At 48.2% G+C, this 26,838-nt stretch overlaps 17 protein-coding genes across 17 annotated transcripts; 9 read left to right on the top strand and 8 right to left on the bottom strand.

The window, feature by feature from the left end:
• Positions 1 to 244: 244 nt before the first annotated feature.
• Positions 245 to 1,243, bottom strand: SLD2 (Sld2p; the record flags this gene model as incomplete). The annotated part of the gene is made up of 1 exon (XM_076684810.1): positions 245 to 1,243. The coding sequence occupies one exon, from the start codon at positions 1,241 to 1,243 to the stop codon at positions 245 to 247; it is 999 nt and encodes a 332-aa protein (XP_076541078.1).
• Positions 1,244 to 1,598: 355 nt separating this feature from the next.
• ATP25 (Atp25p) lies at positions 1,599 to 3,464 on the top strand (the record flags this gene model as incomplete). The annotated part of the gene is made up of 1 exon (XM_076684809.1): positions 1,599 to 3,464. One exon carries the CDS (start codon positions 1,599 to 1,601, stop codon positions 3,462 to 3,464), a length of 1,866 nt encoding a protein of 621 aa, XP_076541077.1.
• Positions 3,465 to 3,754: 290 nt separating this feature from the next.
• Positions 3,755 to 5,311, top strand: TRVA0_018S02740 (F-box protein; the record flags this gene model as incomplete). Its single annotated transcript, XM_076684808.1, has 1 exon — positions 3,755 to 5,311. The coding sequence occupies one exon, from the start codon at positions 3,755 to 3,757 to the stop codon at positions 5,309 to 5,311; it is 1,557 nt and encodes a 518-aa protein (XP_076541076.1).
• A 913-nt stretch (positions 5,312 to 6,224) lies between these two features.
• Positions 6,225 to 8,699, top strand: TRVA0_018S02718 (uncharacterized protein; the record flags this gene model as incomplete). The annotated part of the gene is made up of 1 exon (XM_076684807.1): positions 6,225 to 8,699. One exon carries the CDS (start codon positions 6,225 to 6,227, stop codon positions 8,697 to 8,699), a length of 2,475 nt encoding a protein of 824 aa, XP_076541075.1.
• A 144-nt stretch (positions 8,700 to 8,843) lies between these two features.
• TRVA0_018S02696 (Smr domain-containing protein) lies at positions 8,844 to 9,648 on the top strand (the record flags this gene model as incomplete). The annotated part of the gene is made up of 2 exons (XM_076684806.1): positions 8,844 to 8,871; positions 8,918 to 9,648. The coding sequence occupies 2 exons, from the start codon at positions 8,844 to 8,846 to the stop codon at positions 9,646 to 9,648; spliced, it is 759 nt and encodes a 252-aa protein (XP_076541074.1).
• Positions 9,649 to 9,849: 201 nt separating this feature from the next.
• Positions 9,850 to 11,580, bottom strand: HAS1 (ATP-dependent RNA helicase HAS1; the record flags this gene model as incomplete). The annotated part of the gene is made up of 1 exon (XM_076684805.1): positions 9,850 to 11,580. The coding sequence occupies one exon, from the start codon at positions 11,578 to 11,580 to the stop codon at positions 9,850 to 9,852; it is 1,731 nt and encodes a 576-aa protein (XP_076541073.1).
• Positions 11,581 to 12,219: 639 nt separating this feature from the next.
• On the top strand, positions 12,220 to 12,491 carry TRVA0_018S02652 (DASH complex subunit HSK3 family protein; the record flags this gene model as incomplete). The annotated part of the gene is made up of 2 exons (XM_076684804.1): positions 12,220 to 12,344; positions 12,392 to 12,491. The coding sequence occupies 2 exons, from the start codon at positions 12,220 to 12,222 to the stop codon at positions 12,489 to 12,491; spliced, it is 225 nt and encodes a 74-aa protein (XP_076541072.1).
• Positions 12,492 to 12,656: 165 nt separating this feature from the next.
• MTG1 (putative GTPase MTG1) lies at positions 12,657 to 13,559 on the bottom strand (the record flags this gene model as incomplete). Its single annotated transcript, XM_076684803.1, has 1 exon — positions 12,657 to 13,559. The coding sequence occupies one exon, from the start codon at positions 13,557 to 13,559 to the stop codon at positions 12,657 to 12,659; it is 903 nt and encodes a 300-aa protein (XP_076541071.1).
• A 210-nt stretch (positions 13,560 to 13,769) lies between these two features.
• KTI12 (Kti12p) lies at positions 13,770 to 14,615 on the top strand (the record flags this gene model as incomplete). Its single annotated transcript, XM_076684802.1, has 1 exon — positions 13,770 to 14,615. The coding sequence occupies one exon, from the start codon at positions 13,770 to 13,772 to the stop codon at positions 14,613 to 14,615; it is 846 nt and encodes a 281-aa protein (XP_076541070.1).
• Positions 14,616 to 15,085: 470 nt separating this feature from the next.
• Positions 15,086 to 16,087, bottom strand: PFA5 (palmitoyltransferase PFA5; the record flags this gene model as incomplete). Its single annotated transcript, XM_076684801.1, has 1 exon — positions 15,086 to 16,087. One exon carries the CDS (start codon positions 16,085 to 16,087, stop codon positions 15,086 to 15,088), a length of 1,002 nt encoding a protein of 333 aa, XP_076541069.1.
• Positions 16,088 to 16,231: 144 nt separating this feature from the next.
• On the top strand, positions 16,232 to 17,270 carry TFB3 (TFIIH/NER complex subunit TFB3; the record flags this gene model as incomplete). Its single annotated transcript, XM_076684800.1, has 2 exons — positions 16,232 to 16,268; positions 16,315 to 17,270. 2 exons carry the CDS (start codon positions 16,232 to 16,234, stop codon positions 17,268 to 17,270), a joined length of 993 nt encoding a protein of 330 aa, XP_076541068.1.
• A 171-nt stretch (positions 17,271 to 17,441) lies between these two features.
• Positions 17,442 to 17,960, bottom strand: CGI121 (Cgi121p; the record flags this gene model as incomplete). Its single annotated transcript, XM_076684799.1, has 1 exon — positions 17,442 to 17,960. The coding sequence occupies one exon, from the start codon at positions 17,958 to 17,960 to the stop codon at positions 17,442 to 17,444; it is 519 nt and encodes a 172-aa protein (XP_076541067.1).
• A 719-nt stretch (positions 17,961 to 18,679) lies between these two features.
• Positions 18,680 to 19,486, bottom strand: FOL2 (GTP cyclohydrolase I; the record flags this gene model as incomplete). The annotated part of the gene is made up of 1 exon (XM_076684798.1): positions 18,680 to 19,486. One exon carries the CDS (start codon positions 19,484 to 19,486, stop codon positions 18,680 to 18,682), a length of 807 nt encoding a protein of 268 aa, XP_076541066.1.
• A 218-nt stretch (positions 19,487 to 19,704) lies between these two features.
• Positions 19,705 to 22,368, top strand: TRVA0_018S02498 (uncharacterized protein; the record flags this gene model as incomplete). Its single annotated transcript, XM_076684797.1, has 1 exon — positions 19,705 to 22,368. One exon carries the CDS (start codon positions 19,705 to 19,707, stop codon positions 22,366 to 22,368), a length of 2,664 nt encoding a protein of 887 aa, XP_076541065.1.
• A 123-nt stretch (positions 22,369 to 22,491) lies between these two features.
• Positions 22,492 to 23,145, bottom strand: HUA1 (Hua1p; the record flags this gene model as incomplete). Its single annotated transcript, XM_076684796.1, has 1 exon — positions 22,492 to 23,145. One exon carries the CDS (start codon positions 23,143 to 23,145, stop codon positions 22,492 to 22,494), a length of 654 nt encoding a protein of 217 aa, XP_076541064.1.
• A 2,377-nt stretch (positions 23,146 to 25,522) lies between these two features.
• On the top strand, positions 25,523 to 25,810 carry TRVA0_018S02454 (uncharacterized protein; the record flags this gene model as incomplete). The annotated part of the gene is made up of 1 exon (XM_076684795.1): positions 25,523 to 25,810. The coding sequence occupies one exon, from the start codon at positions 25,523 to 25,525 to the stop codon at positions 25,808 to 25,810; it is 288 nt and encodes a 95-aa protein (XP_076541063.1).
• A 173-nt stretch (positions 25,811 to 25,983) lies between these two features.
• Positions 25,984 to 26,703, bottom strand: SLZ1 (Slz1p; the record flags this gene model as incomplete). The annotated part of the gene is made up of 1 exon (XM_076684794.1): positions 25,984 to 26,703. The coding sequence occupies one exon, from the start codon at positions 26,701 to 26,703 to the stop codon at positions 25,984 to 25,986; it is 720 nt and encodes a 239-aa protein (XP_076541062.1).
• Between the last annotated feature and the right edge of the window lie 135 nt (positions 26,704 to 26,838).

The raw sequence follows: 26,838 nt of genomic DNA, 5'->3' as shown, positions 1-26,838 counted from the left end.
CTACTACTACTACTACTACTACTACTACTACTACTACTACTACTACTACTACTACTATGTACTTGCAGTAGGTACAGAACAATAATGTTGCATGATCAATCCCAAGCTTTGTATATTTTTAAGATTTATTCTCATAATCATTACGTTGATACCATTATTGACTTCCCATATATAGAGAGATGAGATTTCAATTGAGTTTTGTAAAATCATGAATAAATATCTATGCTCTCTATGTGTTATGCTTCTACCGTCGTCTTCTAAACCGGCTATTCCGTGGTGCACCTTTATGCCCAGAATTCATAAGTTTCAATCTTCTGAAATTCTCCTCAGGCTTATTAGCCCTCCTTCGAGTCGGTTTATCTTCTTCTTCTTGTCCTTCGCATTTCTCTAAATCTTGCTCGTTTAAGGTCGGCCGCATGACATACCGTCTCGTTGTTCGCTTCTGACCCTTCTTCTTGTACACCCTGCTGCTTTCTCTGCCATTCCCAACATCACCCTCGATCTCTCCAAGATGCTCTTCAAACCCATCGTCTATCTCTTCATAGTCTTCATCAACGTCTAGCTCCTCCGAACCAACTTCCTGTCCACTTTCTTTCATCTCCCTCAATTCGGCAATCAAATTAGAAAGACTGCGACAAAACCTCTTGGGCGAATTGGATAACGGATCTGATGTCGACACGCGTTTGAGATAGATCGGAGTTTCCATGAGATCATTCATCATTGGCGAAGAAGACTTTGTAGGCGTTGCCAACAGCTGCTTCCTCACCGCAGGACTGCTAATCTTCTGCGGTGAACTTTCGCTTTCTCCCTTCCTGGGTGTTACGAACTTCTTCACCGGAGAGTCCTCTAAATCGAACAGGCCCAGTACCCTGCCATTAAGCTGTGGGGTAGGTCCAACAGCATATTCCTCAACCTCTTCTTCTTCGCTTTCTTCTTCATTTGAGCTATAACCATTTCGCACCTTGGACAAATCCTTTTTCTCGCGGAAAGGTGTAAGCGGACAACCTGATTCGTCTACCGTCTTTTGCCGGTTCTTTCGTGGCGTCGCAAATGGGTCCTGCGCCTGGCTAGACGTCATCAGCTGGCCCTTGTAGTACTGGTATTTTTTGTACTTCCGGCTAAGCTCTTTACTTTCCTTCACATCGTCCTTCGACGGAGCCCGCCCATGCCTTTCCCGAAAATCGTATTCCCATTGCTTAATTTCCAGTTTCAGCTTATGGCACTTGCTCTCGAGCTCCGACATTTGCCTCGTTTTTTCTCGAGTCTTCAAAGACGCGTTGGAAAATCAATAAACGCGTCCCGAACGCCAATATCGCGGGTGGCCCCAATCTTGGTTCGCCTGCGCAAGCGAGATCATACGGCTGATTTGCGCCCGCGTGAAACTTCCCAACGGCTTTTGCAACACCGACAGGCCCGTCATATCGAAAAGCTAAAAAGTTTGAAGCGCATCATCACCCGCCGCAGTCGTGGTTAATAAGGGTGCGCAGAACTGTCGGATTAGACACTATATGATGGTGCCGAGAGTGTTACCAAGACTACTCTTGTCAGTTGAGCAAGGCCTCAAGCGTTCATGCGTGGGTCACACCTATTCGCCCGCCATGGTTTCGATGGTTCGTGGGGGATCTCTTCGGCCATACTCGGACCTGGTACAGCGCACTGCTAATGACTCTGAACCACAGAAGGAGAAGGACTTAGAGAAGAAGGAAGACGAACCATCGTCAGAGGTCCCTTGGTACATGAGGGATCCTGACAGTATTGCATTGTCAATGCCAACCCATGCAGAGCCAATCCCCGAGCTGCCAGGCAGCTCTCCACATTCGCTAGAGCCCATAGTGCATCAGATGGCCAGGGAGCTCGGGTTGACGGAAGTAGAAGTATTGGACCTGCGGGACCTGGATCCGCCCTCATCGTTCGGTCCTAATCTCATTATGGTCGTGGCCTCTGCAAAGAGCGAGCGGCATCTTGTCCGTGCCGCTACTGGGCTTGCAAAGTTCGTCAAGAACGAATTTGGCGTCCAGGCAGACAAGGATGGCATTTTGACCGCTAACTACCACAGAGTGCATCAGAGACGGCTCAAGCGAAAGGCAAAGCGACAGTACTTCTCCGTGTCGGAGGCTGAAACTGCAGCCTCCCGTAAGAGCGAGTGGGTTGTGATGAGCTGTAACCTTGATGGAATTGTCGTTCAGCTTTTTACCGGTGATCGTCGTCAGCAGGTAGACCTCGAAAGCTTGTGGAAAGAACAGCTTGATGGCGAGATGGAGAGCGAGGTCAGAGGTCAAGGATTAGCTGGAAGTATTTCCAACAAACAACTTGGTTCAAGGCGAGGCTTTCATACTGTCAGGCAATTGTCGTCGCAGCTGAAAGAGTCAGATATCCTGCAAAACCCGGTCCTTGACCAGTCTAAAATTGTGCATGAGCTTGATGAGCCTGATTTGAAAAAACTAAACGAGCTTGTCGAGGAAGGAGATTATAAGGGCGCTGTATCATTTGCTCGTTCCCACAGTTTCAGTGACCCAGAAGGGCTGGTCCTAAAAGCACATATTAACCACGTTTCCAAAATGGACGGACAGCTCACCCACACGAGTCCTGTGGTACAATCGTTTGTGAGCTTCTTCCCGATTTTGGCTAACGAATACAAAATGCGGCTGCGGCTGCTATTTTTCCAGGCCGCCCACAAGGCGAGCCCTAACAAATTCCCGCTTGAGTTGCTCGTCGACCACCTAGTATTCCAGCAAGCGGCCGGCGTTCCAGCCAGTAGCTGGGACGTGGAAACCATAGTACGAACAGTGGCATATTCAGCTCAGGATATCCGGGCAGACTCTTTTGATAGCATTACCGCGCTCGACACTTGGATGGAGAAATGCGACTACAAGTTCAAGCTAATACTACGGATCCTCGATATCGGGTACCGGTCTATGGGGCGGCCTATCTCGACTAGCGAAGTTCTGATGACTTTGCTCTACCGATCTTGCATTCAGTACTCCCCTGGCTACATAAACATGTTTTCAGCATTGAAAAACCCAAAGCCAGATGTTTCTTTGCGACGTGGAGTGCTGGACCCGCGTTCTTTTGGCATTCTTCGTCTCTTTCCCATGGCAGATATCACTACGGAGCGGTCGAAGAACATGGTCGCGCTTGGTCTCGTTGCATTGGCTAATGATGGCCGATGGAGTGAGTTCTTCTGGCTGTGGAACAAGCTTATCCTTAATGCAAAGGTCGATAAATCAATGGCGTTGTTGATGGCGTCGCTAGTCGTCAGGGCCTCTGACGAACGTGCAATCAAGACCCTGCTTGATGTGGAGCTCCCCAAGCTGTTTGAAGGCAAGGACGGCGTTCAAATGCTGACCCCACAATTGATGAGAGTTATCAAGCGTGGTGTTGATTATATTAACCCCCAGGGCAATGGTTATCCTCAGCTCAGAGCTCTGATAGGTAAAGTTATGGACGATACGAAACAAATGTAAATATCAATAGTGTGTAAATATTTTTTATGAATTATAATGTCACTGCGTCTTAATTGCCAATTGATTATCCAATAGACATAGTGCCGAAAAATCGATAAGAACAGCTACCGGATTCACAATTACGTTGCATCTCTACGGTGTTCCATATGCAACTGAATATTAATGTAAGGCTGATTCCCAGCGCACATTCAGCCGCACCCCGTTATCAGTATCACCCTAAGCATCATCGTGCCACTCATCTCCGGTGCGAAACTAACCCTTCTACATTTCCCACAGGAGAACCGTAATTAATGCAATTAAATTCCCTTCCAGTGGAGCTCCTTCAGCTCATCTTTGCGGACGCAGATGATTCTTGGAGAAGTCTGCGAGAGGTCTGCAGGAAGTTTTTCGAGATCGTCAACCCCATGATATGGCAGGAGGTCGCCCTTGATACGACTGTCCAAACCTTTAGCAACAAACTGCGGTTTTGGCTGCTTTCCAAGTCGAATGTATTATTTGAGCCCGAGAGACTGATGAATTTTGTAGATCCTGTGAAGGACCTTGTCCACAGGGTTGAGCTGACCAATAGGGACTTTGATTACGGCTTATCGACTGAAATGCAGTACTATCTTCTGACATTGCCCAATTTACAATCGATTAAGATATACTCTACAGACGCGATGTTCACCGAACCCGAGGGACACTATTTTTTGAAAAAGCTAGAAGACGGAGCTATAAGCGCGGCCCAGTTGGAATTTCAGATATTCCTCAAAAGAAGGATCGATCCTGTCGACTACAGAGATATCGTCGACGGTATAACTAGGTTAAGGAATCTTGGCAATGTCTCTGAGTTAGGAATATACACGACTTTAATGAGCGTGCCTCTGACTCAGCACTTTAGAGAGTTCCTTGGCAAGATCTCACCACCCGTTACAGTACTTTCGGTACATACGGCCGATGACGAATCAATGGACAGTGTCAGAGATCTTTTTAGAAGACTTCATCTGTCGTCTAGTCTGAAGCTTGAACTAACTTGTGTCGTTAGCAATGATGCTGTTAAGTGTTTGACTCTGTCCGACAGCATTAAGCATCTTTCCCTCCTCAAGTTATGGCCGCCTGTTGACGATGTTCTCACTATTGAGGGAAGTAATATCCATCATATAACAACGTCGATTCGGACACTCAACATGTGCCGACTAAACATGCCCAAGTTGAACTCATTGACTATCAATGTCGACAGCGTGGCCGTGCCTACAATGTTGATTAATATTGCGGAGGCGTGCTGTGGAATGTTAGACAAGCTGAGTTTAATACTTGAGGACTATTCGAATCTCGATTCCGTACATCCACTTGTTCAACTTGTTGACAAAAAGCTATTCATCAAGTCATATGAAGCGTCGTCACCTTTTGGAGTGAGCAAGACTCGAAGATTCATGGCTAGTTGCATGAGGCTTTTGAACAGGGAATATCGATTTAGAGAACTGGAGCTTGACTATTTACAGTTGGAGTCCAAAGATTTAGCTCTCTTCCTCCTTGAAGCAACAAAGCATTTGAAAAATCTCGAAAAGGTACAGGTAGTGGCGCCGCTAGGGAGAGAATCGCTTAATCATTACGACATATTTGCTCAGTTTTACCGCACGAATCTCCATTATTACCACACTAGTGGAGAAACAGATGATTTCGAGAGAGACCTTCGCATCGCATGGTACGAAGGCTACCGTGATTGCTTTATCAAAGTGGTCGATGAAATTATGCAGGCCGATATGCCTTTGATAAGAGACCGTGCAGAATTAAGAGGTGAATCGATGGACCCTTATTTGGTTTCCGAAAGTTTTGCTGGTGCGAATTTGGTTCAAATGTTCAGTTAACGATTAGAGGAGTAAAAAAATATTTGTGTGGTTATTGGCAATACGGTACAATTTTGTATAAATTCGTTACTACAGTACAGTAGTACCAATATAAAGGAACTGCTGGTTGTAAGATGTAAAATTACGTCGATTTGTACCGGCAAACACAAGTGGAACCATCGCAATGGCAATTATTGCTCCAATTGATGTAATGTTAAATACGGTAATTCCAAAATTTAACTAAAGATATTATTTACGTATGCTCTCCATAAATACCTCTTCGTAAGCAAGTCATAGTCAATCCCATAGAGCTGAATGGTGGTTGCACCCTGGTATCCTCGGAGAACTTGTTCCTTCGCTCTCAGGACATATATATCCAAAATCCATGGCACAAACGTGGTACCGGTACGACTGTGGAACCCAATTGATATGAAAGAGTTTTTTTAGCAAGTGCATCTTTCCGTGTATAGGCGTATCTTTAGGTGGCTCTGGCCTCGAAGGCTTTACCAAGATTATCTGGTACCTGTGTACCGGTACCGGTATTACCGATAGTTTCTGATAAGATAAAAAACACTTAGGTATGTATTATTGAAATACCGCTTGCCAATTGTAAGAAGTTGCCCTCCACTTTGTACTTATGGCAAAACGGTTAGCTCAATAACAATTGCGTATAACCCCAGAATATATGCTTGAACTATTGAGCTCCAATGGGTATAGCCGATTGTATATGGATCGATAAAGCTACTACACAAGTTGCAGATCAGCGCTGACAATATAATGTTCAAAAGCTAACATGCCATGAAAGTGTGGAGCCACAGGCAAATGTATCTACCCAGATTTATCAGCCGCACGTCAAAAAAACGCGACAGGCGCGCGCAGTGGTTCGACACACAACAATTCAAACTGGGGCGCCAAACACAAGTTGAATCTGTTCATGGCGAACATGAGGACGACCAGGTCGTCCAAGACCCGGCGGATGGTCAACAATTGTCGGAGGGAGGCGGAAGGGTATGCAAGTAAACGGGTTGCTAAATTTCGCTCCTTGGCAGCGCACCAGTTTCTACTGCGAAGATCATGTGTAGAGGAATCTCGCAAAGCCTACCGCGAAGGAGACGGCGCCAAAGCCAAGCACTTTGCCCTTTTAGCAGCAGAACACAAGAAAAGATTCTATGATTTGCATAGAAAGGCGGCACGGGAGCAATTTCTCATTCTAAACCGGAATCGTCCTGATACGGAGGTTGACCTGCATGGGCTTTATGTCAACGAGGCAGTCGAAAAGGTTAGGCAGAGATTGCTCATCATAAAGGGGCAAGCATCAACTCTAAGGGCTATTGTTGGAAAAGGAAATCATTCGAGAGGCGTCGCCAGGATTAAACCAGCGATGCAACAATTTTTGAAGGGCCATGGCTACAAGTACTCTTTGGAGGATGGTAATCTCGGGGTATTTGTTATTCACGTGGCTAGCGGAGACGCTAATGGAACAGAGGTTTATCAAGAGGAGGACTTTTCCATCATAAACGCCGAGCCAAGGGATAATCTGCTAGCTGATCACAATGGTCCAATTGAAAGTATTTTGATTGAGGATACCGATGAAGAAAATGCGGCTGATTCAGATTCGGATATTGAGGTAATTGAGATTCTGAACGGCAACCACGCTACTGATGAGTCTCACGGGCCTTCCACCTCCATTCCACGTGTTGCGGAGGCTGCAGCGACCACTATATCTGTAGCGCCTTTCCAGAATGTTGAAGAGGATGATAGCAGGGCAGATTCTAAAAAGGATCAGGAAAATGGTCAAGATGTCTGTTCCGAGAATAACGAATCACAGCCTAGCGATGCAAATGCTCGCATAATGGAAGACATGAATACATGTACCATGGAAGACGGCCAATCCAATAACCCCAGAGCGGCAGCAGCAATAACAGCGGGTCCAATAGAGAATGATGAGAGAGAACGTTACCACAATGCAGAAGAAGGACACACGGAATCTGCTGCTGATGAGGCTTACGAGGAATCTGCTTTAGACATGAATGGCAACCCTGCCTCTTCCCCAAATCCCTTTGACGATGAATCGGTCTCACATGTCTCTCATCGCACGATGCCAACTATCCCTGAGAAAGCCACAATAGATGGCAAAAACGAAATGACCAGATCAAACAGGGGCCTCACCACGGGCTTGCAATTGGGGATGAATCCCGATGGTACGGTATTTTTGTACAGGCCCAGCCAATCGGGCGAAGTTGCATCAACGCCATCCGCTGAGGATACCGAACCCTCAAGTGGCAAGAGTAATGCTAATGTTGACAGTTCAATGGAACACGATCCTAATGTATCAGAGGATAGTGTAGCCGCCACAAAGAAGAGAAAACAGAATAATAATGAGGCTGCTTTCGATTCAAGCATCAGCTGCATATCTCCAGCGGAATCGATTACCCCGAAAAAGAACATTTCTATTAAAAAATATGACGAAGATAATTACAGCTCTCCCGGGGACCCTGCAAATTCTTATCTAACGACGCTGCACTCTGCAGAAGAGTCGAAATATGTGAAGAAAAAGAGAAGAATTCTCGATGCCGTTTACGACTTTTTGATTACCAACAATGTGTGTGAAAGAAATCGAAGCTGCTATCTGGATTATTTGGAGTTTCTCTGCGAAACAAACAAATGGAAATTGCCTGGCACACCAATGGTGTATTTTTCCAACTTGAAGTCGTCGCAAATTTGCAGCTGGATTAGATTTCTTAGATTTAATCCCAGCTTTGTCGAAACAGCCAACATACAGAGACTATTTATCTCTAATATGCCCCGTGCGATCCTCACGACGCTGATCAATAAAGGTCATGACATATCCACAGATGAACGAATCGTGCTTGAGGTTATTTCAAAGGAAATTGGAATATACAGTTTAAGCGGGACAGAGCTAAGAGCGGCACGCCAACTTTTACTGGAGACGATGGCGCTCTGCCAGAAGCTTACTCACCCAGAAAGACGAGCTATATCGTCGACTGAAGTTCCTAACTTTCCGAATACATTAACGGGGCACTATCAAGTTACTCAATGGATTCTACATTTGATAACTGGGGCAGGTAAAAAAGATAAGATAAGCACGAAACTGATCAGCTGTCTGCCCGATTTCCTTCCCTATATGAACACATTTGTTCAACCCGCCTTTAAAAGCTGTGACGATCCTTTTGTCCCGCTTTTGTTACGTCAAAGCTTGATACCAATTGCTATGGATTCTTTGTCGAAGCAAATGAAGAAGCTCATTCAACAGAAGTATGCAGAAGAAATCGAGAATTTTGAGCTTAAGCCGATAATTCGATATGTTGAGTCCAGGAAGAGAGATAAGGCTGTTAGCGCAGCAGCTCCTAAAACCAAAGAATATTTAAATAAGCTTAGCGAGCTGTGATTTCTGCGATCTCTCTTGAATGAGACAGAGCCGCATCTCCGACACGGGAAAATCACCCTCCCCCTGTGCGCACAGCCGCGCCTAAACGCCCTGAAATTTGGCGACCCATAATAATGCTCTTCACTTGACGCAACCACCAGCACCATGAGTAGTACCGCTGACGTTGAAAGGAGTGAGTGTGGCAAAGTTGGAGGCGACATGCACTAACTTGAACATAGGATACATTTCAACCAGAGACTACAACCACGCCACGGACGGCGAGTATAAGCGGCTACGAGATCTCGCTCAGAAGGAGCATGAAAGGCGGGGCCATCTAGTTGAGCAGAGCAAGCAGTGCTATCAGAATGGTGACGGCGAGGAGGCCAAACGCCTCTCAAACGAGGCCAAGAAGCACGGCGACAAGATGGACGAGTATAACCGCCAAGCTGCAGAGTATGCCTTTCGAGAGAATAATGCCGACTCTCACGAGGATGAGATCGATCTTCACGGGCTGTACGTGAAGGAGGCTATTGAGATCCTCGAGACGCGAATCTCAGCCTGCAAATCTCGAGGCGATTCCCATCTTGACGTTATTGTGGGTAAGGGTCTTCACTCTGAGCACGGAGCGAAGATTAAACCTGCAGTGCAGCAGCTGTGCCAGAAGAACCATTTCAAGTACGCGATTGATAAGCATAACGCAGGTGTTATTGTTATTGACTTTACTGGATCGGGTGGTGAGGTCGACTGGAACGAAGTTGCCCGACCAGACAAGCCCCACAAGCTTGACCGACCGACTGCCCATGGTCAGCCAGGCGGCTATCCAAGCGCTCAGAACAATCACTATCCGCAGCAGTCGTCTTATCCCCAACAGCAGCAGCAGCAGACGCAACAGCAGGAGTCAGGTGGTGACGACATGTTGCAAAAGATCTTTTGCGGTATTTTCAACTTCTTGGTTAAGAAGTTTCTGTAACTGGACGTTGTACTAATAAACGGAGTAATTTAGAAGATATTAAAGAGGTCCAAATCCAGCTTGCTGCCTTTGGCAGCGTGCCAAATTTCTCTCTCAAATTCACAGTTTTAATCATATACCCGGCTGTCCATTTCTTAAAAATTTGGAATTTGGAGGTCACGTTCTAATAACATTACGGTCCTTTTCTAGGCTGATTTTTATCTATCGTTTCATTCGCTTTCGTCGGTCGTTATAGTTTCGTTCCTTCTTAGAGATTCTGCCACTGGCGCCAATGGAGATGTTCACCTTTGGTGGGATATCGAAGCCGTAGGACTTAGCAACCTTGGCGAGGTCCAGCTTGTCAATCTGGTAAACAGTCTTCAGGTGGTGGCTAGCATAGGCCTGAAGATAGGACCGGTAGCCGTCCTTAGCAGCCTGGTGCAAGTAGTAGTTCTCCTTGAGAAGCTTTTCCAGCTGCGGCTGAACGTTGGCGATCTTCTTGGATGGGAACTCATACTCATTGAGAGGCACCTTTGCGGCCTTAAGGTATCGCAGGAAGCCAAGCTCGCTTGGCGTCAAGAACATTAGACTCTTGCCCTTGCCGTTAGAGCCTCGGGCAGTTCGACCGACACGGTGGATATAATCTCGTGGGTCATCTGGAGGATCGAACTGAATAATCCAGTCAACTGCTGGGATATCCAATCCTCGAGCAGCAACATCCGTGCAGATAAGGATGCCGTGAGATGCATTGCAGAATTCAAAGAAAGTGTTAGTTCGCTTCTGCTGCTTCTGCTGTCCGTGCAGCGCTACGACCGGCAGCGAAATGTAGTTGAGCAGTTCGCTGTAGTACTTGACGGAGTTGCAAGAAGACAGGAACACAATGACCTTCTTCTTGACGTTTCGCTTGAGAAACGAGAAGAGCAGCAGGAATCGCTTATCCGAGTCGCACACAACGTACCCTTGCTCCAGGCCCTGCACGGTCGAGATATCTTTGTCGGCCTCAACATTGATGTACAGAGGACCAGGCCGCAGCGAGATTCGGGCTAGATCTTCAACTTTAGTGGTCTGGGTCGCCGAGAACAGCATCGACTGTCTGTTCTCATTGGGCAGGATCTTAATAATCTGCCTCATTTCGTCCTCGAAACCGGCCTCGAGAATTCGGTCCGCCTCGTCAATGACAAGAGCTTTGAGATTCTTGAACACAAACCCGGTGGTGTTCTGCAGGTGATCAAGCAGTCGACCTGGAGTGGAAATAAGCAGGTTGACACCCTTGACCAACTTGTCAGCCTCGGCTCGACGGTTGTTACCACCGATAACAAGGCCCACAGTCTGGGACAGCTCGCCAGTGAGCTCCAGAGCAACGTTATAGATTTGAAGAGCCAGCTCTCGAGTCGGAGAGATGACGATAACACCAGTACCGTTTCGCGGCTTGAACTTGAGCGAGTAAAGCAGCTGGATAGCCGGGATCAGGAACGCCAGAGTCTTGCCCGAACCGGTCTTGGCCGCGCCCAGCACGTCCTTACCCGCCAGCAGCGGCGGAATAGTTCGTGCCTGTACTGCCGTCATGGTTTCAAAGCCCTTCTTCTCAATGACGGCTTTGATGATCTTTGGGCTCACATTCAGCTCCGAGAACTTGGTCAGCTCTGGAGTGTCCGACTGTGGCAGTGCCACGCTCGATGGGGCATTGATATTGCCGTTCTCGTCCTCAAAGTCCTCCTCCTCTTTAGCATCTTCATTTTCCTCTTCGTTGTCGCTCAGCTCGTCCTGTTTTCGCTTCTTGGAATCAGACTCCACAGATTCGACCTCATCTTCCTCTTCCTCTTCCTCCACGGGTGGCTGTTCTACCTTTTCCACCTTGACGTTCTTCTCTTTCTTTTCCTTTCTCTCAGATCGGTCTTTGGCCTCCTTCCGGCTCTTGGACTTGACCTTCACTTCCTTGACTCGCGTACCCATAGTCGATAAGTTGGTCCGATAAGAGAAATCAATGGAAAAATTTCAAATATGAAAAATACCGTCGCGGAATTTTTTTTCATCACCGCACGGCTGACTCCCCCTGTAATCGTGCCGCACCACATACCACTGTGGTATGGGAGTCCCAATAACGACGAGGGCATTGTAGAATGAAAATTGATTGGTATCGAATTTCTTGGTCGATTTGTAATGGGTGTACTACTAGTTTGAGGGGATTGCTGGGCTCGCAGATAGCTGTGAGTGGTCTTGGGGGCTTGTTCCTCCCCCCTTCCCCAAACCCCCCATAGCAACGCTCCGCAGGCGGGTAGCTTGACTGGGATATTGTATGGCCATTCTATACATCGTTAGTCTAGGAGATTATAAACGATACCCAAGGAGGCTCCATAGTCAATTCAACTACAGTGTATTTAGACGATACATTGCCATTGGTAGCGGGTCGTGGTGGGTTGTCCCGGCAACTGGGGTCCGCGTAACATCACCAAACATTTAGACGCGACAACTCAGTAGACAGTAACGGCAAATCAATCGAGAGAAACGATGTTCAGACAGTCAATGGTTCCATCGAACAAAAGGCAGACTCTCGCCTTGAACAGTAGCTCTTCTAGTGTCAAGGCCCGACAGATGGCCCATTTGAATTCCCAGCTAGCCCAGCTGCAAGCGAACATCAGTGACATGGACAACCTGCTACGGGTAGCCGTAGTTCAAGCAGAGTACATTCGAAAACTCGGCATTTTGCACGGATCCTTGTATGTCACGTCTGTGAAATGAAGGGATAGTTAGCTAATTGTGATAGGTTTATGGCCAGCCACAGGGTCTTTGAAGAAGAAGCGATGAATGAGCAGGAACAGAACCAGCCAGCCGAAGAAGAGTATAATGAAATGGACATGTCTTAATCGCTTCTCGACACAGTTGATATTATATGGTGGAATCAGGGGGGATAAATTGTTACTATATGGAGGATGCGAGAGATATATTGCTACTATATGGAGGGCTAGAGGGGATTAATTGGTACGATATGAGGATTAGAGAGGATGAATGATAGGGAGGATTAGCGATGATTAAAGAAGTGCTCCCTTTCTAAACCGCTTGGACTCCTTCTCAAAGTCCATTTTAAAGTGCTTCAAAGTCTGCGCCTCCTGCATGCTCCATCTCTTATAAGCCTCCTCGTCCTGTTCGTCGAGAAGGAGCTTGAACTCTTTGCCCTGGCGCCATCGGTCGATCCAGTGCAATGCTGCGCCGACGTCGTCAATTTCTCCGCCTTTTTTGACTCGCTTGATCCGCTTCGCGACGCCCTTAAGCAGCACGGCAACATCGTTAGTAGGCTCGCTGATGTAATTGGAATACGCGCTCCCCGTTGGATACGATTTGTTGAGATGGTATAATAAATAGTCCGCCTGGATGACTGGGTCGACATAGGACTGCTTGACAGCACCAATGATGGAAAGCGTCAGCATTGTCTCCATGCTGATTGTCCTCGGAACAAACACTCCAGGCGAATCGTAAATATAAATGTCAGGCTCCTTCGACACCCGGATAATATTGGAGACCGACCTGGTGACGCCCGGCATACCGCCTGTCTTAGCAACTTTGTGCTTCTCGTTGAGCCCAACGCGCCGCAGCGTATTCAGAAACGTGCTCTTGCCGACATTCGGCATCCCCGTGATCAACATGCGAAGCCCTAGCGGCGGTGGAGGGAACATTTGGCTGTGAATCTCCTTGGCGACGTTGAGCACGGCTCTAGCGTCCTTCTCTGATCTGCAATCAATACGCTTGTATGGGGTGCTGGGGTGCCACTTGTCGAATATAGCTGGGTCGATCGGGCTGAGGTCGTTCTTCGTGTAGAGAATGAGCTTTCGCTTGGACCCCAGGATACGATCAAAGAGCCCATTTCGCGTCGATAACGGCGCCCGGGCGTCTCTCAGCTCCAATACCAGGTCCACCTGCGGAGCCAAGGCATACATGCGTTGGAGCCCAACCCTATGGTGGCCCTGAAAATTTGCCATGGGGATCCTATAGTTTGGAAATGTCGATCTGGGGATGAACTTCGACATTTTCCCTGGCTTTGATAAGAAATGGGTGGTGGACCGGACCTAAATGTCGGGCGCAAAATTATACGACCAAACTTCACATATCGGGTGTCGAGACTCTATCTATCTCTTTAAGCCGTTATCATGCCGTTGATTATGATAACTGGGTACCCTTCGGCGGGCAAGACGACTCGGGCAGTGGATCTCAAGGCCAAGGTCGAGGCGAAAATCGCTGCCGATTTGGCGTTCAAGGACTATAGCGTCGTACTTATCAACGACGAGTCGCTAAGCATACCAAAGGAAAACTATAGAAACACGCAGACTGAGAAGATGCTCCGCGGCACTCAGATCTCGGCAGTCAAGCGCCACCTCGACAGGACGACTATTGTCATTCTTGATAATATGACCTACATCAAAGGGTTCCGGTATCAGCTGTACTGCGAAGCCAAGTCTGCATTTACCAATTCGTGCGTGATACACGTTGGCGCGCCGAAAGACGTGTGCCGGGAGTGGAACTCCAGGCGAGGCGAAGACGCATGGGCACAGGATCTGTTTGATGCGTTGCTGTTCCGGTACGAGGAGCCGAATGGCATGTCGCGGTGGGATTCTCCGCTGTTCACGGTGCCGTATGTCGACAAAGAGTTGCCCATTAACGAAATTTGGGAGACACTGGTGTTGCAGAAGCCGAAGCCCCCAAACCGGGCTACTGTCCTCAAGGCGGCGCCGCCGGGGAACTACCTCACTGAGTTGGACCGGATCACCATGAAGGTGGTGAATGCTGTGTTGGAGCTGCATAAGATTTCTCCAGGAGGTATAGTCAAGCTTCTGGATTATCCTGACAAGGTCGAGCTTCCCGTGAAGCTGACGCTGCCGCAATTGAACCGAATCCGGCGCAACTTTGTCACGCTTAACAAGATGAAGACAATCGAGATATCGCGCATTGAGGGGCGATTCATTGAGTTCCTTATTAAGAACTGGAACATCGACTAACCCTTTTTTTACAACTCTTGACTGATCACTGGAACTCATAATAATAACTATAGACTGTTCCGCTTATAAGTGGCCCCATTTCGCGTTTCATTGAGACCCTTAAAAACTGATATATAGTCTAACTCTACTTTTAGCCAGTCATGGTCCTAAGTACTGCCCTAGGTGGTGTAATGGGGAGGGGATGAGCAGCGGCTATATTAGGATAAATTACATGAACTGTAGCAAGCACTAATTGTTGTTTGTTGTTGAAGCAAGCTCTAATAGTTCGTATTATTATTGGTTACAATTCGTCTGCCGGGTGTTATTGTTACAATTGTGATTTGTCAGGCATTAATAGTCAGTTGTGTTTTGCCAGGTATTCATGGTCAATTGCTTTTTTGCCAGGTATTAGCAGTTACCGTGTTGGCATTCGCGTTTTGTAAGGTACTGATGCTCAATTGCTTTGCTGATGTTCGGATTAAAACTGAATATTAATCGTCGGTGTGGTTAGTCGGGCCAGTAGTCATGGTCTTCATTTCAACGCTGGAAGCGCTTTCTGGTCTATGCCGCCCTGCAGCGGCCATGGAGTAGTATCCATCTTCGTTTGCCTTGAACCGCCGGCGCAGCTCATTCAACAGATTCTCGTTGAACACATCCTTAGACCGAGTGAACGGAATCGGCAGAATCCAGTAGGCCAAATTGGGCCCCATCATCTGCCTCCAATTGTTCCACTTGCCGTTATCGTACGGTCCATTCTTCTTAACATCCTCTACCCGTAGCCGAATAACCGCCCTCGTACCATCCTCCATCGCAATGTTATATATAGGCAGTGAGTCTCTGCCCGGATTCAAGTTCTCTATTGTCGTCAGATTACGAAGGACCAGCCTCAGTGTAACGAACAAGAAAGCCGAGAGCAGAATAAACCACACCCCTGTTACCGCATACAACGCGACAATTTGGCCCGTTATGGTTCTATGGCTGTGCGCGAAAATGGGCAACGTAATGATGATATAGCCTAGAACCATGTAGGCGTAGAACAAAAACTGCAGAAATAGCTTGTGGTTCGCCCGGCCAATGGTGCTCGAAAGCCATGCACAGTAGTGGTCCATCTTAGGCACACAGCGCTCCAGCTGCGATGAGTGGTGCGCCCTATCGGGTTTAATCTTCTGGCACGACGAACAGTACTGCCTGAACCCCTGAGGATCGCATAGGAAGGTGTTTGGCATACGTTCTGGGTCGCTCGCTTCCTCGACAGGGACCGCATCAGCGTGGCCCGGGCCCACTCTCAATACCTGGATCCAGCAGGTGAGCGCTATGAGCACAAAGAAGGCAAAAATCGTATCGAGCAACGCAGTCATGCCCCCTCCGCGGGCCTGGGAGACGGCGACTTCCTGCCAAGCATAGTTGTAGCAATAGGCATACACGATAAAAGCTATGAACACCAGAATGACCGCGGGAAGCAGTCGTTCTAGATGGCCTATTACATTGATCATAATCCGAGCATTTATCGTTGGCTTGCTAAGCGGTGAACTTAGGTGCCCGGCGCAAGGTACCAAAAGGGGTCGGGGGAGAGCGGCGATGATATCAAATCCCAAACGTACACCACCGACAGACCAAATCTGATCTGATCCCTCAAGATGAGCCGAATTACGGTCCAAACTGATACGGATAATGGTACGGATTCTGAAGGTTTTGATAGAATGATTCGCTAACTGAAGAGATGTGTGTCCTATTTGCAAGAGTTCGCGGTACTTGAACCCGGACATGAAGTTCCTCGTGAACCCGGAGTGCTATCACAAGATGTGCGAATCCTGTGTCGACAGGATATTCTCTCTGGGTCCAGCACCCTGCCCGTATCCGAACTGTAACAAAACGCTGAGGAAGCACAAGTTCACGCAGCAGGTATTTGAGGACATTGGCATTGAGCGGGAGGTGAACGTGCGCCAGCGAGTGGTGAGGATCTTCAACAAGCGGGAGCAGGATTTTGACTCCCTCGAGGAGTACAACAACTATCTCGAAGAGATCGAGAACATCGTGTTCAATCTTGTTAACAGCGTTGACGTGGAGGAGACGGAGAGGACGCTACATGAGTATGAGCGACAGAATAGAGAGAAGATCATGGAGATCGCGAGGAGGCAGATCGACGAGGAGAAGCAGCAGGAGGCATTGCTACAGCTGCAGGAGCAGCAGAGGAAGCAGCAGTTATTGATGGAGATCGAGGAGGAGAAGATGGACGAGGAGGCGAGGAAGCAACAGGAGAGAGAGCTGCTTCGCCAACTGGCGACAAGCGAAGGGAACGCCGAGGATATTATTCGCATGACCAAGCAGAACTCAGAAAAGCGGCTAAGGCAGAGACGGCGCGAGCTGGAAGAGAAGTTTGCCCAAAAGGTGCGGCCGCCGAGCTCGGGGGCCAAGACGCTGGCGCAGCGAGCGATTGGCGCCAATGGCACGCCATTTACTCCATTCAATGGCGACCGGCAAAAAGAGTATTTATTCAGTGTACAGGAGGACTACTTTGATCCGCTTATGGACAACATTCGAGGGAACTCTCAGTACGAGGCGTCTGGATTCAGGGTTGAACAGGCGTACCAGCAGGCTCTGGTCCAAGCATTCTTTGGCATTGGGTGCAACATTCAACAGGAGAAGCGGGCTCCTACTCCACAGGCTGCACAATAACCTATGATATATCGCTCCTCTTTTTATTTGGCCGAATTGTTAAATGTTGGCCTTCTTTTATTTGAGCCGAGCTGTTATATTTGGCCCTCATTTATTTGGGCCGAATTGTTAAATTCTGGCTGTTCTTTAATTTGGGCGAATTGTTAAATTTGGGCCAAATTGGTTAAATGGTTAGTAGCCTCTTAGGGTTATGGCGGCGGTGATGGAAGCGGTGTCTAGCGCAGTAGACTTGTAGTTCTTCTTGACCTCGGCGTGGTTGGTTAGGGCCTGGATGTTTTCTTCATTTACCTCAACTTCCTGGCCCCTGATGGTTGCCATCAGGAACCGGTGGTAGTCCGTCGAGTCCCCTTTCTCTACTACTTTGATGGCGTAGAGCGCTCTAGATGACTCTGAAATGCCAAATCGCTTCAGCGCCTCCATAATGTTGTTATTAGGAGATAGACAGAATACAATCTCCGAGTGAATTGACCTCGTCCTCAGGTTGCCACTCTGCCAGTCGTTAACTGCTCGGTACACTGCGGCCATGAGATGCTCAAAGGACACGATTGTAGATGCATTTACAAACGCGTAAGCGTAGTCTTGGTCGCCGGATAGAAGCCCCTCTCTGATCTGTTGCACATTTTCAATTTTGTCGAATAGACTGATCTGGATAGCCAAATCAGGGAACTGTGGTAGCCTTTTCTCTAGCATCTTTAATTGTATATTAGTCCTCCGTTTCTACAGTGCTTCGGTGCTACAGTACTCCGGTGCTACGGGGGTGGTGGACATTTGAAATTTTGATATCAGCCGCACCGATAGTGCCGTACGCAACGAATAGTACAAGTAGCCGTTACACTGTGTGTAAGGTATCCAGTTAATAAGCAACTGAACTTGATCTTTTTGCAGATATCCATGATTAATGAACAATTTTTTTCAAAGATACAGGGGCAAACGAATAAGCAGTTTTACAAAGATTTCCAGGATATCACCCAATCATACGAAGAAACCAAATCAATTAAGGCAGAATACTGCTAACATGTGTACTACCAAAGGCAACACCAATTAAAAAAAAAAAATAATCCTACAAAAAATACAAAATAAAATGAGCAATCCTACAAAGATAGATAACTAAAAATGAACAATCCTACAAAATGCGGATACCAAAGAACAACTCTGCGAATAATGACCAATTCTACAGATGCAAATGCCAACGCAAGCCGACAAAGTTACGGATACCAGTTTACGAATAATGTGGAGGGAGACGTTTAGCTGCCTCTGCAGATCAAGATAAATAGTCGTATTCAATTTAAATAAATAATAGCCCCCATAGTAATGTTGAAGACGGGATTGCAAGTACGAATCAATCGCGGGTTGAAGGAACCGACTCCCGTTGAAGGAATCAAACTATAAAGATAAAGATGCAGCAAAAATTAGTAAGGCCGCTGTCGGTGGATCAGAGCCAAAAACTCTTCTCTAGTCTTCTGGTTCTCTCGGAAACATCCAAGCATGCAACTGGTAGTGGTCGACGAGCCAGTCTTCTCGACGCCTCGGGCGCACATGCACATGTGGCTCGCCTCCATGATAACAGCAACTCCGCTGGGCTGGAGCATCTCCCACAGAGCCATGGCGACCTGCTTCGTCAGGCGTTCCTGCACCTGCAGGCGCCGGGCAAACATGTCCGCCAGCCGAGCAAGCTTGGACAAACCAATCACTCTGTTATTCGGGATATAGCCAATGTGGATCTTGCCAAAGAATGGCACAAGGTGATGCTCGCACAGCGAGTAAATGTCAATGTCCTTGACAATGACCAGCTCGTCGTGATCCTCCTCAAACACAGCATTCTTGACAATGTCCTTGATGGTAGTCTGGTAGCCCTTGGTGAAAAAGAGCATCGCCTTGGCGTACCGCTCTGGGGTTTCGAGGAGACCGCCCCGGGACGGGTCTTCTCCGAGCTCAGTGAGGATCGTCTTGACGGCCTCAGCAATTCGGTCCACTCGCTGCGCCCGGGCTTCTTCAGACTCCTCGGCCCGCTCCTTAGCACCAACACTCGGCCATGACAGACCGTCCTCGTCGACGGAATTGGCCGTGTATGGCGAGGCAGGCCGCGGATCAGGCGACCGTGTCAAGTGGTCAATGTATTTGGGGTAGTCGTACGGCAATTCCCGTTGGTCGCACGTAGTAGTGCTGGGGCGTCTCCGCCGTTCAGCCTGGGTCGCCCGTCCGTTTGGCTCGCTCATTATTCAATATAGAGGAAGTGAAAAAAAAAAAAAGATTGGAAAATTTGAAGTGACAGGTATTCAAAGTAAATTGGTGACTCTTATGCCTTTTAATCAATGCGAGTGTGTGTCTGGACGGCATTTTCCGCGCAGGTTGAAAAAATAAGTCAACCCGGGACCCTCTCAAACTGAGGGGTTTGGCAAGGAAGCTGTTTCACACACCTAACGATGGCGATGCAATGAACCGCATCGAGGGCACTAGAGAGCATGATGATGATGGTGCAGTCGATACAGATCTGTTCTCGAGCTATGCATGGGGTAGCGCTGATCAGCCCGTAGACAACCCGTGGCATAGACGGAGTAGTGGAAGCACTAGTATCAGCGAGATCAGTGAGTCTAGGCCTACAGATGGCGACCAAAATAAAGTTTACGGACCCGGATCCACTGATACGACAATTGCCTCGCAGCAGAGTTTGGAACCGGATGAAGGGGTTGAGGAGTTGGGTCCTGAGGAAGCCCGTGACTCCAGTCCTTCAGGGGTGGAAGAAGAGTTGGATGGTGACGGAGTAGCCAGTCGTAGTGGAATGACGAAAGCTCACGACGACATTGAAGCTTCAGTTGATGGAGAGGAAAGTTCCAAAGGCGAAGAGGAACGGCGCGGATCTGAAAGCTTAAATAGATGCCCGAACGACAGTGACAATGATAGGGTCGTATCCCGTAATAGCCCTACCAGTTTGAGTGAGGTAACCGGACCAATTGAGGATAGCCATTTAGAGGAAACGACTACCAATGATCAAAAGAGCAATGCCACATGCGAAGAGAAAGACGATCAGGACGAAGGAAGTGAAGAGGAAGGTGACGATGAAAATGAAGAGATAAAAGACGATCAAAGTGAAGAGAAAGACGATGAAACTGAGGAGAAAGATGATCAACGCAAAGGGGAAAAAGAAAACGAAGATGGCGATGATTTTGACGACTTTGCTGAATTCAGCGATACTAACGAAGTTGGTGATAAAGCAAGTGTTGACGAACTTAATGAGCCTGGCAAGGCCAATGGGTTCAATGGTAGAAATGCTACGGAATTGATTGCTACACTATTTTCATCCGTTGAGGCCAAAAGCCTGACTGACAACCCTGGCCCCGATGGTAATGTCCTTGATACGCCGAACCCAGACTCGCAATGCTCGGTGCGAAAGCTGATGAATCAGTTCACGCGTCCCACGCGGCAGTTTGTCCTCGTAGACACTAAGCCGGACCCAATTGTGCGATGGCGGGCATCTGCTGTCGAAGGCCAAGTCCTCAAAATCGTCCATGGCTGGCAGAAGAACCCCAGTAAGAGGAGAGCGCTATTTGGATGGCGGAATCACCATAGAACCGCTAGCGCGGTGAACGGAGGTGGCCTTCCTCAGCGGCGTGTTGTCACCGATCAGCCCCGTCCCCGGCCTACTAGTGTACTTTTTGACAACGATACCTCGACCCTTCTAGTCAACGAACCATCACCGAGAGTTAGTAGTGCCATGGGACGGTTTGCTTCTGAGTCGTCGTCAAGTTCCAGTAGTTCTGCTGCACCTAGCAAAGTTACTACTCCGAAGCTTCAGTCATTCCCTCCGATGAGTCCGACTTCTCCGAGTATGTTTGGTCTACGACCTTCAGTCCCGCCGGGAACTCCTCCGCTGCAGTCGCCTCCTCCGAACCCCCAGCCGTCATCGACCCGGCCTAGTGCTCTCGCCCTAGCTTCGGTGCAAGGCGAATCACATGTGCCAAGGGTCAGCTCTCCATTGTCAATGGGGTTCGACAAAACTCAACAACCTCCAACTAGCGATTCTCCTGACGACTCTCGGGGAATTAGCAAAGACAATGAGATGATTAACGAGAAGGCTGAAGATGATGAATGGGGAGACTTTGAGACTTTTGAGGAATCCCAACAAAGCACTGCGAAGCCAGCTGGTGTTCCGATAGAGCCAGTTGACCGAACAGTTTCAAAGGAACCACTCACACCAATTGCATCCTCGCATTTCAGCGAGCTGTCATCGATTAATCCAATCCAGCCTATGCATTCCAAGCCTGCCGAGGATTCATCCAAGCCAATTGAGCCTCTCAAAAATTCGTCCCAGCCAGCTGGGCATACTAGAGACTTATCCATACCAATTGCGCCGCGTCATTCAAACGAATTGCCATTCAAGCCGATGTCTCGTGCTCTACCCAAGAAGAAATCGGCATCCCTAATTGTCAAATCACCATCGGTAATTGATTCACCAAAGTCTGAATCCCCCGCAATAGTGGTCGAGTCCAGCGATGAAGAAGATGATGATGGGTTTGATCAGTGGGGAGAATTTTCCATTGAAGAGACCAGCACCCGAGAGACTAAACCTCCAACTAAGCTGGAGCCAGCAAACCCAGTTCCTCAACCACTGGATCTCAGTATATTTGACTCTAAACCTACGGCCCCGCTGAATAGCAAATCCAGTGCCCCCGATGAGTGGAGTTGGTTGGATGAGTTCTCATCTGACAAACTGCAGCCAAAACCCCAGTTGTCTTCACAACCAGCTCTAGCTGCACAAAAACAGCGTAAACCTCTAGCTCCACAATCATTTCAACTTCTATCTCCACAACCACCACAACCATCTCAACTGCATACGAATGACAACGGCGACGATGATTTTGGAGAGTTTGAAGAGTTTACCGCACCGCTGCCGCCTGAGAAGGAATTCCCTTCGAATCCTTCGCAACCGCCTGGGAAGGAATCTCACTCGAATTTGTCGCAGACACCTGGGACGGTATCCCCAGCGAATGTATCGCTGTCACAGCCAGCTCCAACTAGAGCAGAATCAAGGCAGCGCGAAAATGACCAAATTCAAAATGCAGTAGACAGCTTACCAGATTTGTCCTTCATGTTTCGCTAATAGACTAATGACAATTAAATACTCCGCTGAAAAAAAAAATCTTTTTATCAGCTGCTGTGAGAATAGATATATCCCCAGCATCAGTCGGCGCTGGCCGAATTGGAAAGCCAGTTCTAAGATAATTTACAAAAGCCTGCCAATGCCGCGGCATGTAGGGCATGTTTCTTCAAATAGGAACTCGGTAATGAGCCCCCGGCCACGACACCTGCCGCACAAAACGCCGCCAATTGACGGGTCGCCTGGTCGCACTACTCGTGGAGCCACTCCCGGCCCGACGGGCATCATTGGCATAGGTCCGAATCCAAACAATGTCGGAGCAGGAGGGAGAAATTGCACTGGCATTGGCCCCGTTCTCTGGTGGGCGAACCGGGCGTAGCAATCCTGACAGGAGAGGCCATTCTTATGCTTAATGCCGGTATTGCTGCATTTGTAGCACCAATACCCCGGAGGGTATTGGAATGGCAGGTTTGGATTACGCGGCGGGGCTCTATTGTAGCTATTGCTTGAACTGGGGCGGGAGCTGTAGCTATTCGTAGATGCCCCAGGGTAGCCCTGCCGAGGCGGACCAGTAGGTCTCTGATTAGTAGGTGGACGAACTGGGACGCGTCGAGGAGGGGGCCGAGAAGTAGAATGCGATGATGGAGGAGGGCTGTAGTTGTTTGGAGATGCAGATTGTGCGACTACCTCGCTGTATGGAGGCGGTGGTTCGTCCGGCACGGGCTCCTCTGGCGGCAGGTTAAATTGTGGCTGCTGTTGACGCTTAGATTGGCTCGACATGTTGTTCTGTTTCGACTTTCTAATGCTATAGAAGAAGGGGTTATATACACTACTATACCGGTGGACATTACATTCAGGCGATGCGCAGCGGGCTGTCAGCGCGTGCCGTTGGAACAAAAACGCATAGCCTCGCGGGGGCGTTTTCTTTTTTTCCGTGGTTCCCGTGCCTTATCAATGAGTCTACCATCGACTATAGGCGCTATGGATCGTTGAAGCGGTTTAGTGCTGAGCTGTATGTCATACGTTTGCAAAGGGAGACTAGAACGCTTCGGAATGGCGGGGGTAGTTGTTTGGGCCCTAGATCAATCGCTAAGTAGAGTCAGGTATTGAGAATTGTGAGAACCATGGACCACTGAGCTGATACGCTCCAGATGTATTCATTTACCGGTCCAGTAGATTGTACTTTAAAGATTAGGAAAATGGTACCAGGACAAGATGCACTTGCAATTGAGATTTCTACGATAAACATTAGGCCTTGATTACCGGTAGTTTGTAAATAGATCATAGCTGCGCTATTATTCAATGCATCTGAAGGCTTTAACTACCGGTAGTCAGAGAAGTCCTTTATTTCGGGATGCTTCTAAAGGATTTAATGATCATCCTCGAGTACTGTGTACTCCTGCACGACAAAAAAATAAGTCATTTGAAATACTACAGTACTGTAGTACCGGGTAGTCAAGAACAATCCCTGTGCGTTCATAAGTTTCATTCAACCATAATCGTGGGCTCAAATTAGCTAGCGAATACAAAAAATGCAACCCCTGGAGAAAGCGTCCGCCAAGTATCCCTCTATTTTCGAAAACCCTTACTCAGCGAGTACCACAATACCTGGTAATAATAATAATTTACAAACACTGTAGTTCCGCCATTACATTTCAATAGATCTCTGGGTGCATGAAGAATCTGCATTTTTTTTCTTCAAGGCAAGCACGGTGTTCTACAGTAAGATCAGTGCTGTACCTGTAATAAGGACAGTATCTCGAGCAACGCATTGGCTAAAGTGCTTCTGATGACAGTTTGACTTGCTCTCGTCTGAAAGAATGATTGCGAATACTGTGGTTTGAAAGCTAAGTCCTACGAAAGACGGATTTGTACTACACACATGTAACATGTTAGTGATTGATGACATTTGGAATCATTTGTTGACGACCTAACTAACGGTACACGTTAATACCCTACAGCAGCTCGCAATGCAGTAGGCTGGCCAGGATACAAGGTGAAAAATTTTACCATCATGCTTAACATTTTAGTCCTAGCGCCAGTGGATATTAACAGCTCTTCGCCTTCCACCTATCCTCGAGGAGTGATTTGGCTTTTCATGCAGCTGCAATTCATGCCCCGGCGACTCTGGGCAGCTGACCAGCTGCACAATATATAGCATTACATGCAATACAGCTGTATATCTCGGAAGCACTGATTGCAGTCATGATGCGTCTATGCGTATTCCATGAAATACAGTAACAGCAACATCCTCCATTGCTGTCAAGACCACCATCTGATTTACACAGGCTATGTGTCTTAATATTAACGTGTACTTTAAGATCAAATGCAGGTTCAAGATTGGGCCACTACCAGCCACGTGAGCCCGGGGCAACAGATGTAGATTTTCATTATCAGTTACATACATTCGGCAAATAAATCCCGTAATGCTACAAGCAACTGCATCAATCAATACATGTCGATTAACATCTTCACGGCTGCAGCATTCAATTTGCCTTATCATATTGGCCCTCGCATGGGGATGGTGCCTCCGGAATCTCGCGGCTTTTTGCCTTTTGCAGAGCCGCATCATGGACGCAGGTAAATGACGTCGGGCCAGCAGTTACATCTCGTCGGCCCATTGTCCACAATCGAAAGCCCTTTCGGAACTACAGTGGCAAATGTACATGTCAAGGCTGGTTTCTTGCAATAAAATGAGCTGGCCTCTGTCTCTACCAGGGGGGAAAAACGGTGCAGACTGCCAGGGACTCCGAACGGAAGATTCGGCACGAGGCCGGGTCGACCCTCCTCTCCTTCCCCCCCCCTCTCCTCCGGTCCTAATCTCAAAGTTTCCCGTTTTGTCCCAAGTCAGCCCATTCCAGAAAAGCACGATCCGAGACAGCACACCCGCAGGAGAAGAAGCGCCCGGCGACTGCACCTACGTCAGGGCAGGCAGCCGGGGGAGGGACTGACTCGGTACGGCAGTAGGATGCGTAATGGGGAGGGAACAAAGTATGTACGTGGAGAGTTCCGGCTGAGGCCTATTTAAACCGTACCATACGTCCTCTTTTTGTGTCTCCATCTTTTCTCCCCAGTTATTTATTTGCCCAAAAAGCACCCATATTTGCTTAAAACTTTTATAGTACTTGCATATCTAACCATGTCTTCCGAACTTCCAATGAGCGAGCTGGGTCTCTACAAGGAGCTGATTGAGATCCCAAAGCTGCGAATTAACGACTACAAGGTGTTCGAGTCGTGGATTTTCTACGTCGAGACTATGCTCCGGGACCTGGGCTTGGGTGCCTACATCACGGGCGAGGGCGAGCACAAGAACCTGGACGCCGTCATTCGACAGAACATCATGAAGGCCCTGCCGGACGCTGCCATGGCCGGTTGCTTCCGGACGAAGGACACGGCCGCCTTGCTTAACGCGCTCAAGAATCTCAAGGTTAACTACATGTGGTAATCCGATTATGTGTCATTTTGTTGTTATAGATTTTTTTTTTTCAATGTTACGATTATTAGTTACCCTGGGGGCCAGTTCCCGAACCCCCCCGTGGCTCCGTTTCGCGACCAGTTGAATAAAAATGTCGTCAAATGCAATACATAAGAGTATATATATTATAGTGCAGTACGTAATTAGTGCTGGGATAATACCGCAGCAAGGTCTCTGTACGTAATTTCCCCGTTGTGAGATCTGAGAGCGTTAGAGATCGCCGTTATGTGAGTGTCCCGAGTAATCTGGACCGCCCAGCTGCCGCCATTTATAACGGTCAACCCCAACTTGACGGCGATCTCTCGCTCCGTATCCGTGTTTAGCTTGACCGACCCAGCCGTCTCCACCTGCTGGCGTATCCTCTCCGTCAGAGTGAGCTCCTCTAGCCGCTCCTTGCGCTCCAGCTCCTTCTTGTACTGCTGCCTCAGCCTCAGGTTCTCCTGCGCCTGTGTCTCCCGCAATGCCCGCATCTGCTTCTCGCGCTCAATCTGTTCTTTGTGTGCTTCTTCAAACTCCTGCTGTGCACGCTTTCTCTCTTCAGCTTGCTGTCTAACAAACTCATTGTATGCTCTAATTTGGTCCCGCTTCTCTAGCGACTTGGCCTTCTTTTTGCCCACGATTTTGTTCTTCTTTCTCTGGCGAACCTCCGCTCCGCCATTCGTGGGCTCTTCCTCACCTTCTTCTGGTTCCGCATGCTCAAAGTCTTCAATTCCATCTATCCCTTCCTCTACTTCGATCGGTACACCATCCTCCACTGGAGGATTTTCTTGCTGAGGCTGTGTAGTATTTCTAGGGCTCCATAAATAGAACAGGTATATAGACGCCGCTACGATAGGCGTATAATATATGATCTCTCTTATCATATCTACCGAGTGATGATGGTGAGTTCCGACGACCACTCCCAATGTCAGTCGCCTGGGGGACCCCCAGTTCCCAAACGCCTTGGCAGCTTCGCTAACGCAGAGGCACTAAAGTCCATTGTATTTCTCGCTAGAATG

The sequence above is a fragment of the Trichomonascus vanleenenianus genome (assembly GCF_965637985.1).
Source record: "Trichomonascus vanleenenianus strain CLIB 3782 genome assembly, contig: TRVA0_018S, whole genome shotgun sequence".
In the NCBI taxonomy this organism is placed as follows: Eukaryota; Fungi; Ascomycota; class Dipodascomycetes; order Dipodascales; family Trichomonascaceae; genus Blastobotrys; species Blastobotrys vanleenenianus.
The sequence above is the reverse complement of the archived record's forward strand: the minus strand, read 5'-3'. Positions and strand labels throughout refer to the sequence as shown.